Source organism: Lepidochelys olivacea (assembly GCF_965140295.1).
Source record: "Lepidochelys olivacea isolate rLepOli2 genome assembly, chromosome: 5".
Taxonomy (NCBI): Eukaryota; Metazoa; Chordata; order Testudines; family Cheloniidae; genus Lepidochelys; species Lepidochelys olivacea.
The window spans coordinates 5,420,328-5,436,768 of NC_140415.1; the positions used below are offsets into that span (position 1 = coordinate 5,420,328).

The 16,441-nt window shown below is 42.9% G+C and overlaps 1 protein-coding gene across 5 annotated transcripts in view; it reads left to right on the forward strand.

The window, feature by feature from the left end:
* UBAP2 (ubiquitin associated protein 2) overlaps positions 1 to 16,441 on the forward strand; it is a 99,889-nt gene that overhangs the window by 19,454 nt on the left and 63,994 nt on the right. For all 5 annotated transcript variants that reach the window (XM_084628449.1, XM_084628453.1, XM_084628450.1 and 2 more), the window contains exons 6-7: positions 12,588 to 12,642; positions 13,922 to 14,025. In XM_084628449.1, coding sequence (XP_084484575.1) covers positions 12,588 to 12,642; positions 13,922 to 14,025 — 159 coding nt within the window. The remainder of the gene's footprint in view (positions 1 to 12,587; positions 12,643 to 13,921; positions 14,026 to 16,441) is intronic.

Sequence of the window (16,441 nt, forward strand, 5' to 3'; positions counted from 1 at the left end):
CTGCTCTGAGATTTTCACCCTCTGTAGGCTGCATGCTTATCCAGCAGAGAGACTGTAATCAACTGTGTGACATTTTTTCTAGCTGTGTGCACTGGACATGGTGCTATGTTTACAATGTACAAACAGTACAAGCCGGTGTAACAGCAGCTGGGGTCTGGAGCAGTTTTGTACTATTGGCTGATTAGTAGAAGGCAAAAGCACTTGTCAGGGCCAGCTCCAGGCACCAGCGTTCCAAGCAGGTGCTTGAGGCGGCAATTCGAAAGGGGCAGCAGTTCCTCTGGCCACAGCGACAATTCAGCGGCAGCTTCTCTGCGTCGCCCGCTGAGGTGGCAAATGGACGGCAGCTTCTTCCTTTTGCTGTCCGCGCTGGCAGTTTTTTTCACTGCTTGGGGCAGCCAAAACTGTAGAGCTGGCCCTGGCACTTGTGTTAAGATATTGCCTACTGGAGTGACTCTACTGCTCAGACCTTAATCTCTCTTAATAAGCAGAGGGTATAATCTTTGATTTGGAAAGGAGTCAAAGAATGAAAACTTTTTAGCTGGGTCTTCAATATCTTCATCTCTCCTTCTCAAGACCTAAGTTCCTGAATAAGTTTAATTTATCCCTAAGGAGTATTAGTAATATCTATGAGCATTATTTCTTGCAATTACTGCCTGATAGCGTTACAACATGCAATTATGATACATACTAAGATATCTTGTACGATACATACTGAGATATCGCAGGCAGGCTTACTAAGCTAGTGAGGAGGGATTTAAACTAGGTTCGCCAGGGATGGTGACCTAAGCCCAGAGGTAAGTGGGCAGGTGGGATATGGGAAGGAGACACAAGGAGGAGGGTGCAACAGGAGAGGCCTCCTGATACACTACTTTCTCAGTTTGAAATTGGCTAGTTATCTTAGGTGCCTGTACACAAACGCAAGAAGCCTGGGAAACAAGCAGAAGGAATTGGAAGTCCCGGCACAGTCAAGGAACTATGTTGTGATTGGAATAACAGACATGGTGGGGTAACTCACATGACTGGAGCACTGTCATGGATGGGTATAAACTGTTCAGGAAGGACAGGCAGGGCAGAAAAGGTGGAGGAGTTGCACTATATGTAAAGGAGCAGTATGACTGCTCAGAGCTCCAGTATGAAACTGGAGAAAAGCCTGTTGAGAGTCTTTGGGTTAAGTTTAGAGGCGAGAGCAACATGGGTGATGTTGTGGTGGGCATCTGCTATAAACCGCCAGACCAGGAGGATGAGGTAGAGGAGGCTTTCTTCAGACAACTAACAGAAGTTTTCAGATCACAGGCCCTGGTTCTCATGGGGGACTTCAATCACCCTGACATCTCCTGGGAGGGCAATACAGCAGGGCACAGACAATCCAGGAAGTTTTTGGAGAGTGTTGGGGACAACTTCCTGGTGCAAGTGGTGGAGGAACCGACTAGGGGCCGTGCTCCTCTGACCTGCTGCTCACAAACAGGGAAGAATTGGTAGGGGAAGAAGAAGTGGGTGGCAGCCTGGGCAGCAGTGACCATGAGATGGTCAAGTTCAGGGTCTTGACAAAAGGAAGAAAGGAGAGCAGCAGAATATGGACCCTGGACTTCAGAAAAGCAGACTTTGACTCCCTCAGGGCACGGTTCCCAGGAGGCTAATGTGGGGGGGCAAGGAGTCCAGGAGAGCAGGCTGTATTTTACAGAAGGCTTATTGAGAGCTCAGGAACAAACCATCCCGATGTGCAGAAAGAATAGCAAATATGGCAGGTGACCAGGTTGGCTTAACAGAGAAATCTCTGGTGAGCTTAAACACAAAAAGGAAGCTTACAAGAAGTGGAAATGGACAGATGACTAGGGAGGCGTATAAAAATATTGCTTGAGCATGCAGGGGTGTAATCAGGAAGGCCAAAGCACAATTGGAGTTGCAGCTAGCAAGGGATGTGAAGGGTAACAAGAAGGGTTTCTACAAGTTTGTTAGCAAGAAGAAGAAGGTCAGGGAAAGTGTGGGACCCTTAGTGAATGGGAGAGGCAACCTAGTGACAGATGATGTGGAAAAAGCTGAAGTACTCAATGCTTTTTTTTGCTTCAGTCTTCACAGACAAGGTCAGCTCCCAGACTGCTGCACGGGGCAGCACAGTATGGGGAGGAAGTGAGCAGCCCTCAGTGGTGAAAGAACAGGTTAAGGACTATTTAAAAAAGCTGGACATATACAAGTCCATGGGCCGCATCTAATGCATCCGAGGGTGCTGAGGGAGTTGACTGATATGATTGCAGAGCCATTGAGCATTATCTTTGAAAACTCATGGTGATCGGGGGAGGTCCTGGATGATAGGAAAAAAGGCAAATATAGTGCCCATATTTAAAAAGGGAAGAAGGAGAATCTGGGGAACCACAGACCAGTCAGCCTCACCTCAGTTCCTGGAAAGATCATGGAGCAGGTCCTCAAGGAATCCATTTTGAAGTATTTGGAGGAGAGGAAGGTGATCAGGAACAGTCAACATGGATTTACAAGGGCAAGTCATGCCTGACCAACCTGATTGCCTTCTATGATGAGATAACTGGTTCTGTGGATATGGGAAAAGCTGTGGACATGATATATCTTGACTTTAGCAAAGCTTTTGATAAGTCTCCCTCAGTATTCTTGCCAGCAAGTAAAAAAAAAAAAAAAAGTATGGATTGGATAGAAAGCTGGTTAGCTCATCAGGCTCAACGGGTAGTGATCAATGACTCGATGTCTAGTTGGCAGACGGTATCAAGTGGAGTTCCCCAGGGGTCGTTCCTGGGGCTGGTATTGTTCAACATCTTCGTTAATGATCTGAATGATGGGATGGCTTGCACCCTCAGCAAGTTCACAGATGACACTAAGCTGGGAGGAGAGGTAGATACGCTGGAGGGTAGGGATAGGGTCCAGTGACCTAGACAAATTAGAGGATCGGGCTAAAAGAAATCTGATGAGGTTCAAATGGACAAGTGCAGAGTCCTGCACTTAAGACGGAAGAATCCCATGCATTGCTACAGGCTGGGAACCGACTGGCTAAGTGGCAGTTCGGCTGAAAACAGCGTGGGGATTACTGTGGATGAGAAGCTGGATATGAGTCAACAATGTTCCCTTGTTGCCAAGAAGGCTAACAGCATCTTGGGCTGCATTAGTAAGAGCGTTGCCAGCAGATCGACGGAAGTGTTTATTCCCCTCTGTTCGGCACTGGTGAGTATTGCATCCAGTTTTGTGCCATCCACTACAAAAAGGATGTGAACAAATTGGAGGGAGTCCAGTGGAGGGCAACGAAAATGATTAGGAGGCTGGGGCACATGACTTATGAGGAGAGGCTGAGGGAACTGGGATTGTTTAGCCTGCAGAAGAGAAGAGTGAGGGGTGATTTGATAGCAGCCTTCAACTACCTGAAGGGGGTTCCAAAGGGGATGGAGCTCGGCTGTTCTCAGTGGTAGCAGATGACAGAACAAGGAGCAATGGTCTCAAGTTGCAGTGGGGGAGGTCTAGGTTGGATATTAGGAAAATGTATTTCACTAGAAGGGTCATGAAGCACTGGAATGGGTTACCTAGGGAGATGATGGAATCTCCATCCTTAGAGGTTTTTAAGGCCCAGCTTGACAAAGCCCTGGTGGGATGATTTAGTTGTGGTTGATCCTGCTTTGAGCAGGGGGTTGGACTAGATGACCTCCTGAGATCTCTTTCAATCCTAATCTTCTATGATTCTATGATCTGGAAAGATACTAGAACAAATTATTGAACAATCTATTTGTAAGCACCTACTGGGTAAGAGGGTGGTATGTAAGAGCTAATATGGATTTGTCAAGACCAAATCATGACAAACCAACCTAATTTCCTTCTTTGACAGGGTTACTGGCCTGGTGGATGGGGGGAGCTCGTAGATGTGATATATCTTCATTTTAGTAAGGCTTTTGACACGGTCCCACCGTCCCAGACATTCTCATAAACCATCAAGAGAAATGTGGTCTAGATGAATTTGATAAGGTGGGTGCACAGCTGATTGAAATATTGTACTCAGAGTAGTTATCAGTGGTTCTCTGTCAAACTGGGAGGATGCAGGGACCTTCCTAGGCCTGGTACTTTTTAATATTTTCATTAATGATTTAGATAATGGAGTAGTGTGTGCTTATAAAATTTGTGTATGAGACCAAGCTTGGAGTGGTTGCAAGCTTTTTGGAAGACATGGATTACAATTAAGAATGATCTTGACAAATTGGAGAATTGGTCTTGGATCACTAAGATGAAATGCAATAAAGACAAGTGTGAAGCACTATACTTAAGAAGGAAAAAGAAATGCACAAACTATAAAATGCAGAATAATTGGCTAGGCAGGAGTACTGCAGAAACGGATCTGGGGGTTATAGTGGATCACAAAGTGAATAGGAGTAACAATGTGATGCAGTGCAAAAGAGGCTGATATTTCGGAGTGTATTAACTGGAGTGTTGTATGTAAGACATGGGAGGTAATTGTTCTGCTCTATTCTGCACTGGTCAGGCCTCACCTGGAGTACTGTGTCTAATTCTGGGTGCCATGCTTCAGGAAAAAGGTGCGCAAATTGGGGAGAGTTCAGAGAAGAGCAACAAAAATGATAAAAGGTTTAGACAATCTGATGATGATGAAAGGTTTAAAAACTGGGCATGTTTCACCATGAGAAAAGAAGTCTGAGAGAGGACCTGATAAGTTTTCAAATATGTTCAGGGCTGTTATAAAGAGGACAGTGATCAATTGGTCTGCATGTCCACTGAAAATAGGACAAGAAGGAATGGGCTTAATCTGCATCAAGGGAAATTTCGGCTAGATATTAGGAAAATCTTTCTAACTATAAAGGTCGTTACATGCTGCAGTAGGTTACCAAGGGAGGCTGTGGAATCCCCATCACTGGAGGTTTTTTAGAACAGGTTGGACAAGCACGTGTCAGGGATGTTCTAGGTTTACTTGGTCCTGTCTTAGCATGGGGGGGCTGCACTAGATAAGCTCTCAAGATCCCTTCCAGCCATACATTTCTGTGATTCTGAGAGTATCTGTTGGGTAGAGTTCTATAACAAAGATGATTTGGAGAACTGCTTAGCAGGACACAATTGGGTTAAAAATCCTAAAGTTATAAAAAACAAGATTTGTTATTTGTGTGAAGTGATTAAAAGTGTAATAAGTTTATCAATTTAACTTTCATTGTGGCATTTTACACTTTGAGAAATGAGACCAGACTTGTCAGTTTCACTTTTGTTCCTAGTCAGTTTTTAGTAAATTATTTTTTCTTCTTGCTGATCTAGAGCATTTTTGCATTCCAAACACTGTAGGGGAATGTTTATTAGAAAAAAAACCTGTTACTATGGGAATTAAAATAATGAAAAAGGGGTGCCTGGTGGTGATAACTTCTGCCCAAAGGATCTCTGAGATTACGGCACTTACCTCGGAGCCACCCTGTATGGTGTTTTTCAAGGATAAGGTCCAGCTGCGGCCGCATCCAGTTTTCCTTCCCACGGTGGTTTTGCAATTTCATACGAGCCAGGAGATATTTTTGCCAGTCTTCTTCCCAAATCCTCATAAGTCTGAGGAGGAATGTAGGTTGCACTCCCTGGATGTCAGGAGAGTGCTAGCCTTCTACATCAAAAGGACCAAACCAGTTTGCACGTCGACGCAGTTGTTCATCACGGTGGCGGATAGGATGAAAGGTCATCCAGTGTCCACCCAGAGAATTTCATATTGGATCACCGCCTGCATTTGATTTTGCTGTGATCAGGCAAAAGTGCCTACCTTGGCAGTTGTAACTGCCCACTCGACTAGAGCGCAAGCTTCGGTGGTCGCCTTCCTGGCCCATGTGCCAATTCCAGATATCTGCAGAGCCGCCACCTGATCATCCTTCACACGTTCGCATCTCACTATGTGCTTACCCAGCAAGCCCGAGATGACGCCGGCTTCGGTAGAGCAGTATTACAAGTCAAACGTCTGAACTCCGAGCCCATCTCCAGGGATACTGCTTGTGACTCAGCTAGAATGGAATCAACTTGAGCAAGCACTTGAAGAAGAAAAAACGGTTACCTCCCTTTTGGTAACTTTTGTTCTTTGAGATGTATTGCTCATGTCCATCCATTACCCACCCTCCTGCCCCTCTGTTGGAGTTGCTGGCAAGAAGGAACTGAGAGGGTGTAGGGCCAGCAGTGCCTGATAAGCCGACGCATGAGCGTGGCACTCCAGAGGGCGTCACAGCTGATCCTACAGATACCACTAAGGCAAAAATCTCCGACATGTGGGCGGCGTGCATGCACCTAGAATGGAATCGACATGAGCAATACATCTCGAAGAACAACAGTTACTAAAAGATAGGTAACCGTTTTTTTCAATCATTAAACCACACAAGGGCTTGATCCTGTGAGCATCTGTGTCCCCGCAACTCTCAGTGGACTTCATTGGGAATGGAGAATGCTCATCACCTTAGATGATCCAGGTATCCTATTTCCTGTAACTGAGTTGCTATGGAAAATCTCTCTAAATGCAACAAAGCAAACTACAGCTGGTGTGCAAAGTTGATTAAGAGCGTGAGATACATTAGTGAACAGAAAAAGGCCACCTGGCTTAATTAGTAAAATGTGGGAACAAACTAGAGTAAAATGTCAAAATGAGCAATATGATTAAAAAGACCCCAACAAACTTTCCACTGCTGGCTGCTTGTGAGCGGAGAGGAATAGCCAAGATTTGGCTTAACACTTGAACCTGTTTGCAGATCTAAGTGTAAAGGAAGCTGAGAAATGTCAAGATTAGGAGTGGCAATTAGAGCTGTAATTTTATTCTTTGCCTGGTGCCCCCATTGTTTGCTTTTGTTGATGCAGCCTGCTTGAGAGAGTTTAAAATCTGCTGCTGCAAAGTTGCTCATTCTCTTTTCTTGGGCAGATGGAAATTTACAGTCAGAGCATTGCCTGTTGTGTTGCCAAAAAACCTGACACTTTTTGTTTTGAAAACTGACCGTTATGGTGTATTTTTTGTTGTAGAAACTATATGCACAAGGCAATTCCATAAAATAACAGGGCCTGCCTTCCCTCCCTTGGGTGAATGCTGCATCAGAGCACTTAAGGTTCCTGCTACACTGCAATCTGTTGATCACTGTTAAAGGACAGTGTTTAAAAAATTTCCTAATATGTGATGGAAGAAACCTGTAATGCCATAGTGACTCATCAGTGATTTCTGTATGAGTTGCAGGTGCTAAACACCTCTAGGGATCCAGACGCTTAAAGATCTTAGAGGCTGAGTTTTAAATTCAGAGTTGGGAGGAGAGAACTTTTTCGTTTAAAAAATTCAAAATGTGGACTCGGTTGCTTCCTAAGAGAATCTGTAATGCCATGGAATACTTCTGATTCCACTTCCAACGAAATCTACTGTGTTGGAAGCAAAGATAGCAAAAGATTGTAGGCATTCAGATTGTGCACAGGAGGTTTTCCAGAGTCGGGCTGTGTTGCCATGCATGGTAGTAGCATGTCTCCTCTCTTTAGGATGCAGCCAGCCTCTCTTGATCACCCAGGCTCCATTGCGGCGGCAACCTTGCATCACTTCATGCTGGAACTCTCCCGAACAACACAGGAGGAATTAACATCATGGAAAGTTGGGGCTTGTATACATGGGAACACTCAAGAAAATTAATCTGAATCAAAATTTAAAGGGGATTAGTTAAACTTCATTAAAGCCTGGTGTGGATGCTCTTATTCAGAATTAGTGACCTTAATTTGGTTTAATTTCTCTCAGTGAATTAAACTGAATTAAGGCCACTTTAATTCTGAATGAGACCATCCACACAGAAGCCTAATGCAGTTTAATTAATCCACTTTAAATTTACAGCTTTAGGCTTGGTCTAAACTTCAAAGTTATGTAGGCATAGCTGTGTTAGATAGGGGTGTCAAAAATCCCCACACCCAGACCAGCATAAAACCTCTAATTTAGATGCAGCTATGCCAGTAGAAGAGAGCTTTTGTTGATATAGCTAATGTCATTCAGGAAGGTTGTGTTCCTACACTGTCAGAAATACTCCTTTTGACAGTGTAGGCTGCATCTAAACTTGGGGGCTATGTTGACATAATTGTGCTAAAATAGTTATGTCCGCATAGGCTCAATAGTGTGGTCATACCCTTGGTTAATTTGTATCAATTTCCTGAGTGTTCCCATGCAGACAAGGCCTAGCTTGCCTGTATTCCTTTAAAAAAGATCCAGAATAGAACTTCCTGGTTAGTTACCTAGAAGACCACCCCTCTTGAGGTCAGAATATGCAGTGAAATTGCTGCAGGTCATGATGTCTAGCCCTAACCAGTAACTCCATTTTTCAGTCCTTAATGAAACAGAAGGACAGGATCTAGCACTCTCTTCATGCACTAAATTGTCATCTTAAATATAATTAGGAAGGCCAAGAAAGAATTTGATGAACAGCTAGCCCAAAGGCTCAAAAAATAACAGCAAAAAAAATTTAAGTACATCAGAAGCAGGAAGCCTGCTAAAGAACCCGTGGGGCCACTGGACGTTCGATATGCTAAAGAAACTCTCAAGGAAGATCAGGTCATTGTGGAGAAACTAAACGAGTTCTTTGCATTGGTCTTCATGGCTGAGAATGTGAGGGAGATTCCCAAACCTGAGCCATTCTGTTTAGGTGACACATCTGAGGAACTGTCCCAGATTGAGGTGTCATTAGAGGAGGTTTTGTTAGAAATTGATAAATTAAACAATAAGTCACCAGGACCAGATGGTATTCACGCAAGAGTTCTGAAGGAACTCAAATATGAAATGTCAGAACTAACTACTATGGTTTGTAACCTATCATTTTAAATCAGCTTCTGTATCAAATGACTGGAGGATAGCTAATGTGACACGAATTTTTAAAAAGGACTCCAGGGGTGATCCTGGCAATTACAGGCCAGTAAGCCTGTCTTCAGTACCAAGCAAACTGATTGAAACTATAGTAAAGAACAGAATTATCAGACACTTAGATGAACATGATTTGTTGGAAGAGTCAATCATGGTTTTTGTAAAGGGAAATCATGCCTCACCAGTCTGCTAGAATTATCTGAGAGTGTCAACAAGCGTGTGGACAGGGTTGATCCAGTGGATATGGTGTACTTAGATGTTTTCAGAAAGCCTTTGAAAAGATCCCTCATCAAAGGTGTTTAAGCAAAGAAAGCTGTCATTGGATAAGAGGGAAGGTCCTCTCATAGATCAGTACCTGGTTAAAAGATAGGAAACAGAGTAGGCATAAATGGTCAGTTTTCAGAATGGAGAGATGCAAATAGTGGTGTCCCCCCAGGGTCTGTACTGGGACTGGTGCTGTTCAACAGATTCATAAATGATGTGGAAAAAGGGGTAAACAGTGAGATGGCAAAATTTGCAGATGATACAAAAAACTCAAGATAAGTCCAAAGCAGATTGCAAAGAGTTAGAGGGTTCTCACAAAATGGGGTGATTGGGCAACAAAATGGCAGATGAAATTCAAAGTTTATAAATGCACAGTAATGGATATTGGACAGCATAGTCCCAACTACACATATAAAATGATGGGCTCTAAATTAGCTGTTACCACTCAAGAAAAAGATCTTGGAGACATTATGGATAGTTCTCTGAAAACATCCACTCAAGTTGCAGCACCAGTCAAAAAAGCAAACAGAATGTTGGGAATCTTTGGGAAAGGGATAGATAAGAAGAGAGAAAATATCATATTGCCTCTATATAAATACATGGTACGCCCACATCTTGAATACTGCATGCAGATGTGGTTGCCCCATCTCAAAAAAGATACACTGGAATTGGAAAAGGTACCGAAAAGGGCAACAAAAATGATTAGGGGTATGGAACAGCTGCTGTATGAGGAGAAATTAATACGATTGGGACTTTTCAGCTTGGAAAAGAGATGACTAAGGGGGGATATGGTAGAGGTCTATAAAATCATGATTGGTGTGAAGAAAGTAAATAAGGATATGTTGTTTACTCCTTCGCATAACACGAGCTACGGGTCACCAAATGAAATTAATAGGCAGCAGGTTTAAAACAAAAAAGGTTTTCTTCACCCAACGCACAGTCAACTTGTGGAACTCTTTGCCAGAGAATGTTGTGAAGGCCAAGACTATAACAGAGTTCAAAAAAGAACTAGATAAGTTCAACGAGGATAGGTCTATCAGTGGCTATTAGCCAGGATGGACAGAGATGGTGTCCCTCACCTCTGTTTGCCAGAAGCTGGGAATGGGCAACCGGGGACGGATCACTTGATGATTACCTGTTCTGTTCATTCTCTCTGGGGCAGCTGGCATTGGCCACTGTCGGAAGACAGGATACTGGGCTAGATGGACCTTTGGTCTGACCCAGTATGGTCATTCTGATGTTCTGATTTGATCTTTCATCTATGTTTCAAGTTCTCCTTCTATAATGCTTTCACCTGGTCAAATAGAAGAGGTGCTCTGCTGCTCAACCCATTCATATGCTTCTTATACTTCTGCTTTAGCTATTGAAACAAATGCCTCCTGCTTCAATCAATATCTTTCTGCTCTAAACACCCCGTCTAGTTCTGTAGGTTACTATCCAGGTGTCTTGCCTCTGTCAATATCCAAAATGATGTTGCTGAAGAGTCCTTGAAGCATTCCTACCCATCTGCCTATGTTAGGTATTTCAGCCCTTTCCAGAAGCAGCCCCTGGGCAGGACTTTTCCCTAAAAATCTGAAACGTGTCCTATCTGTCTAAATATTCATGCTGTGATTGTTGGGGTTCTCTGGACTCTGTTTCTTAAAGAATCATGACAATGTCCTCTTTTTCCAGTCCTGCTGTGCAGACTAGGTACCTTGAGTTGAATAGCTTCTCCTCTTTTGGAGAGAAGTTACAGAAAGATTGAGGCCAGATCTGCCAATAACAGATTAACCTGGTCCAAATTTTAATGCCCTTCCTGGAACATACTAAGGTCAGGCAAGCAATGCCTTGCTTTCTTGTATGTGTTTAAGAGCTTACATTCACACACGCGTCCAATTGCTTCATGATTGTAATTAGTACTTGGGAGCCCTAAAAGATTACAATAGCAGGGTAATGTTACAAATTCATACTTGTCCTGATAGTTGGGGCAACCTGAAGATCCCTGTTTTGGTAACCTGTAATTGCACCCATAATAAAATATTCTGCTTTGGTGTGTAGCTGGATCTCTAGGCTCCCAGGGGTTCTGTTATGCAAATAGGTAGTTGTGAACTCTGAATGTATTTTCCTCTCCAAGTGTAATGCCATCATCTGTTGGCAGCAAAAAATAAATGGGAAGCCAGATATGAAAATGCATTGTACATATGAAAGACTGTTAATAATCCCAACAGCAGTCTATTTTAGCATTTCAAAGTAATGTAAATGATTCTAGTGTGTGGTCAGCACTATACAAGACGTGAAAGTAAAGACCGTTCCTGTACCAAAGAGCTTATAGTCTGAGGCTGATGTCAAGAGTACAACCCAAAGGAGGGAATAATTTGGTGTTACATTAAAATATAAACTTAACTAATTTCTTCTGAGAATCGTGTAAGAAGGGAGTCACTGGATATAGTTACGGCTCCGATTTTGTCACAGAGGTCGTGGAAGTCCCCCGACTGCCTGCGATGACTGGGAGTTGCGGGGTACCCTGGTCGCATCTGGTGGCGGGGCCCCCGCAGCTCCAAGTAACTGTCTGAGGGTAATTTGCAGCTCCTGGCTGCCGTGGGCAGTGTGGGAACCCAGAGCTGCTAGCGGGGCCCCCTCTGCAGTCACCGAGGGGGTTGTGGGGACTCAACAGCTCCCTAGGGATATTTTTAGTAAAAGTTAAAGACAGGTCATGGACTTCCGTGAGTTTTTCTTTATTGCCCGTGACCTGTCCATGACTTATTACAAGGAATATCTGTGACAAAATCTTAGCCTTAATTATAATTTGAATAAGGCGAGAGTTTCGGCGTGGTGAACTGAGATTACACAAAGGACAGCTTGCGGGGAAAGGCCCAGACCAGGAGTAGGAGAGGGAAACAAAATGGGTTGTTGAGGCTGACGTTGGTACAGCAGAGGAATGAGAGGAAGTGTGACACGATTAGGCCAGAGGTGTAGGCTGAGGCTTGTTGTACAGGCCTTGGAGTCAAGCACAAGAAATTGAAAGGTAAGGACTGTACACTGAACTTAGATATGATAGCTATATATCTCCATACTAGACATAAAAAAATACAGTTTGAGTCGTTTCTAGTATATATTTGCCCACCCAAGTTTAATTTGTGTACTGTACAGAACTAGGTTGATTGACTGACATACATTCAACAGTTGAGGCACTGTCTTGATGTGTGTGATGTACCTAAGATTTTATGTTGGCCCTTACCTTGGTCTGTTTGATCCTCTCCTCTGCTAGTTTTAAGAGGAGGGGGAAGAATTGTTGCTTTACTATACTACTAAATATTATGATGAACTAATATTTTGTTCTTTGTATAGATTAGAGGAGGGATTTTTACTTTGAGGGGAATTGAGGAGAGAGAAGTTATATTTAGTAAATTCACCCATTCTAGCTTTCTTCCTCAAACCCAGTATTCTCCTGTGACAGATTAGCAATCACCTCATCTGTATGGATGCTATTAAAGAGTGTTCACTCTTCTTGTAGGGTTTGGACGTGGTAGAGGGCGAGGAGCTGGGAGATTTTCAGCCCAAGGCATGGGGTAAGTGATGCGCATACTTCTCGGGAAAAATCAAACACAGCAGGAGTGTAATTGCTGTCCAATCTGTTAATACTACTTGACAAATATATTGTATATTGCTGTGGATAGAAAGCATATAGAACTGTGAAAGAGTGTCTGTGAAATACCAGTTGGATTCATTGTATGCAGAGTGACTGTTCCCATTTCTAGGCAAACTAACATTAACGTGAGTACACCAGCATCAACATGTCAGAGACACTCAAAAAAACCCCAACCCCTTAAACAAAATCCCTTCCCAGTCCTCAGAAAACTGAACGTGTCCCCATGTAACCCAGTCCCCACAAGGAAAGTCCAAGTCAATCCAGAGGCTTTGCAGGTTGAAAGTTCTGCATGGCTGGTTTGTAGCCCAGTTTGAAAGGAAACTTGTTTGGCTGTAGTTTGTAGCACGTAGATTCTTACCCCCCCCTCCCCCCGAAAAGACAAGTGAATCTAATCTTTTCTACCAGAAGGTGCGGGAGCTTCCCTCCATTCTTAGTGTTTTATATTTAGCCATTATTTGCTCTCAGTAACTTTGTGGATCATATCCGTGGTGTTAAGATAATACCACCTTTTCTCTTCTTTTTTGTGTCTTGGCTCCCTCCATCCCCTAGATAAGCCGGTGCCTTATTCTTTCCCTCTTCTCACCCAATTCTCATGTGACAGGTTGAAAAACAACCCCCCTCCCCTCCCCCCCGCCGCCTTTTTTTAATCAAAAAATTAGTTTCCAGGTCACCATTTGGCTATCTCTTAGATATTGAGCTGTTTCGGCTTCAGTGGGTATTTCAGAACACCTCCCTGCCATCATCTTATTGATATACTACCTGTTGCCCTGCATACATGTCAGGCACCCTAAAAGCATGTGACAAGGGATTCTCATCAGTAGTATACTGCTGAGAAATGACCAATTGATAAGTGTTGTGCTGTGGTTGTAAAGTAATGTTTAATGAGGATGGGAACGGTTTGCCTAGTATTGCAACTTTTCCAGGAACTAAGTTTTTTTTGTTCAGATTCTTTACAATGACTTTTTTAATACTGTCCTGGTTTTTGGTCGCACCCCCACCCTCCCATCACCCCCTTATTGGGAGTAAAAAAATTTTTTTTTCTGAAAAACACAAATTATCAAAATAGCCCTATATGAAAGAGAAGAACTGGTAAAAATCTAATACAAATATAGACCATAAATTGGGGCATTTCATGTTGTGTGGTTTTGGTATTCACTTTCTGCGTATTTCTGTTCTTCCCAACCCTTTTTAAACTCTAGGACATTTAATCCTGCAGACTACACGGAGACTTCTGCCACAGATGGATTTGGGCCAAAGCCAGAGGTTTGGGAGACTGGTCAGAATGATGCAGATGATGGAACTGGTAAGATGGCTTCCAAAAGTGGAAGAGCTGGAATGAAAAGCGGTAGCAAGTTGCCATTAAAATAACTGTTCTGCTGTGTTTTTTTCATGAACATCTGAAAATATTTATACTTCTCACCTGACACGGGTATTTGCTCACTTAACACAGCTTGCTGTTGTACTCCAGCCTAAGGACGGCTGTATATGTACAGCTCTGTGGTTAGACAATGAGAAGGGTAGTTCTCGTTTGCAAAATTATAAACAGTTCCCTATGAGTCAAGAAAGGTTGAAGAATGGAGCTATTCAAATCCGTTTCCTTACAGGGAATTTTTGATAGCTACATTACGGTGGGATTTTCCAAAGCACATGAGTGATTTACAAGCACAAGTCTCACTGAAAGTCATTGGGACTTGTGCCCCTAAATCACTCGGACACTTCTGAAATTCCCACCGTTAACATACAGGAAGGCAAACAGATTAGTTACTGAGGTGTGGGAGAGATCTTGCCATCTTCCAGAACAGGGAATAACTAGAAATGTGAATAGGCCATAGAATGGGTACGAATGGAACAGTCTGTATCTTCTATGAAGATTAAGAAGGTTTTGTATTTATTAGTGGAGTCTTAAGGGTGGAATGTTCATTGTTGGTTAGAGGCAGAGTAGGTTGAACAGTAGGTTGAAAGGGGAGTGGTCTTGTCCTGATACTGGAAAGCAAAGAACATGATCTGACTTATCAGTGACTCAGAAGAAGAACAGGATAGCATGCTGCTTCTTTGAGTTCCAGGTCAAGAGGTGTGATGAGGGCAAAAGATTCTGTGTCATGCTGGAGAAATGCAGTGAGTTACAGTAGTCCAGTTGGGAACCAGCAAGTGGAGGAAAATGGATGACTTGACCATCTGAGGAATTGCTCACAAGATAGCAGGTTTCTATGCAGGTCATCTTCTACTGTCAAATGAAAGGAAAAGGCTGATACTGGCAGCCAACTGCTGATGTAAGGAGAAGGATTTCGGCTTCACTGAGCACTGGTGTGAGCCCCTTGTGGTGTGACTTTCTGCGTTAGTCATTCTCCATTTAGGCGGATAGGAGGCAAATCTCCTTGGTTCAAAACTGATATGGTTCCTTAGGCAGACTTTAAACTAGGTGGAAAGGAGCTTTTACTTAACTCAGAATCTGGCATGTATTTCCGAAATGAATTGTTCTGAATAGATTTGTCCTGCAGCAAAACACATATACCTAGAATAAAGAGTATTAATGCACTGATGTTTGTTTTTTAAAAATAAGTTAAGGCCAGAAGAGGCAGTAGAAGTGATACCACACGTTGTGAAATCCCACCTATAATGTTAACAACATTGGTGCTTGCTATACAGAGGCAGAGAAGAGAGGTGGGAGGCAGGGCATGCTACTGTAATTATTTTAGAAGCAGTGAAATCCTACTTTAATGAAGAAAGAAAAAGATACAAGACAGAAGAATCTTCAGTGAAAAATTGATAGTCTCATCCTCACTAAGAATGGAGAGCTAGAGAAATACTTGGATGAGCTACTGATATTTGAAATCATGGGATGGTATACTAATAGAGGACTCTACCCAGATGTCTGGGTAACAAAAACAGCTAAATATGACTAAGCACCGATTCCTAAGTTACACAGAGGACAACTTTGTGACCCAGGTGGAGGAGCTATCCTTATCTACTTACCAAGAGTAGAACAATTCACTGAAAAATGGTGTGGGGGTAATAGAGTTCAGTGCTAAAGCATGAGCCACTGAAGTTCTCCTAGCTCTAAATGGGCTAGAACACATCAGTACAAGGGTATTAAATTCCAGGAAACCAAATTTTGAAGAATATTGAAGGCTGGTGCAGTGGGAGGAAAATGTGGGGAGAGAATCCTGGAGGAACTTCATAAAAATTGCCATACTGAAGAGCGAGTGACTAGAAGAATAAGAATAATGCAAAGAAACAAGAATGCATGCAGAGCGAAGATACGGGCAGCAAAAAAAGCAGAATGAGGAATTCTCTCTAGGTAGGAGTGGAAAGACAGATTGAGAAGGGCTTTTGCATGTTTAGCTGGAAGAAAAGTACTGGACTGCTAGTGTGGAAACACTGAACCACAAATTACAAAACAGTTCAGCCTTTTTAGATTTTTAAAAGATATCCTTTTAATATCAACTCAGTTTTGAGTTCATCATACTTGTTAATTTGTCCCCCCACTAATCAGGCTCAATTTTTCAGCATTTTAAAAATTCTTCTTCTCTTGTGTAATCCATTTGCACTAAAGATGCCTTAGAATATGTTGTCCTGGGCTGTCACAGATGGCAGAAGAGTTGCAAAAGGCTGCATGGATGCTCTCGAGATGCATCATTCTGGGTCATCATGGAAAAGCCAGCAGGTTCCATGATGTTACAATGCAACACCAAAGTATTGCTGATTTGTGAAGAGGAAAG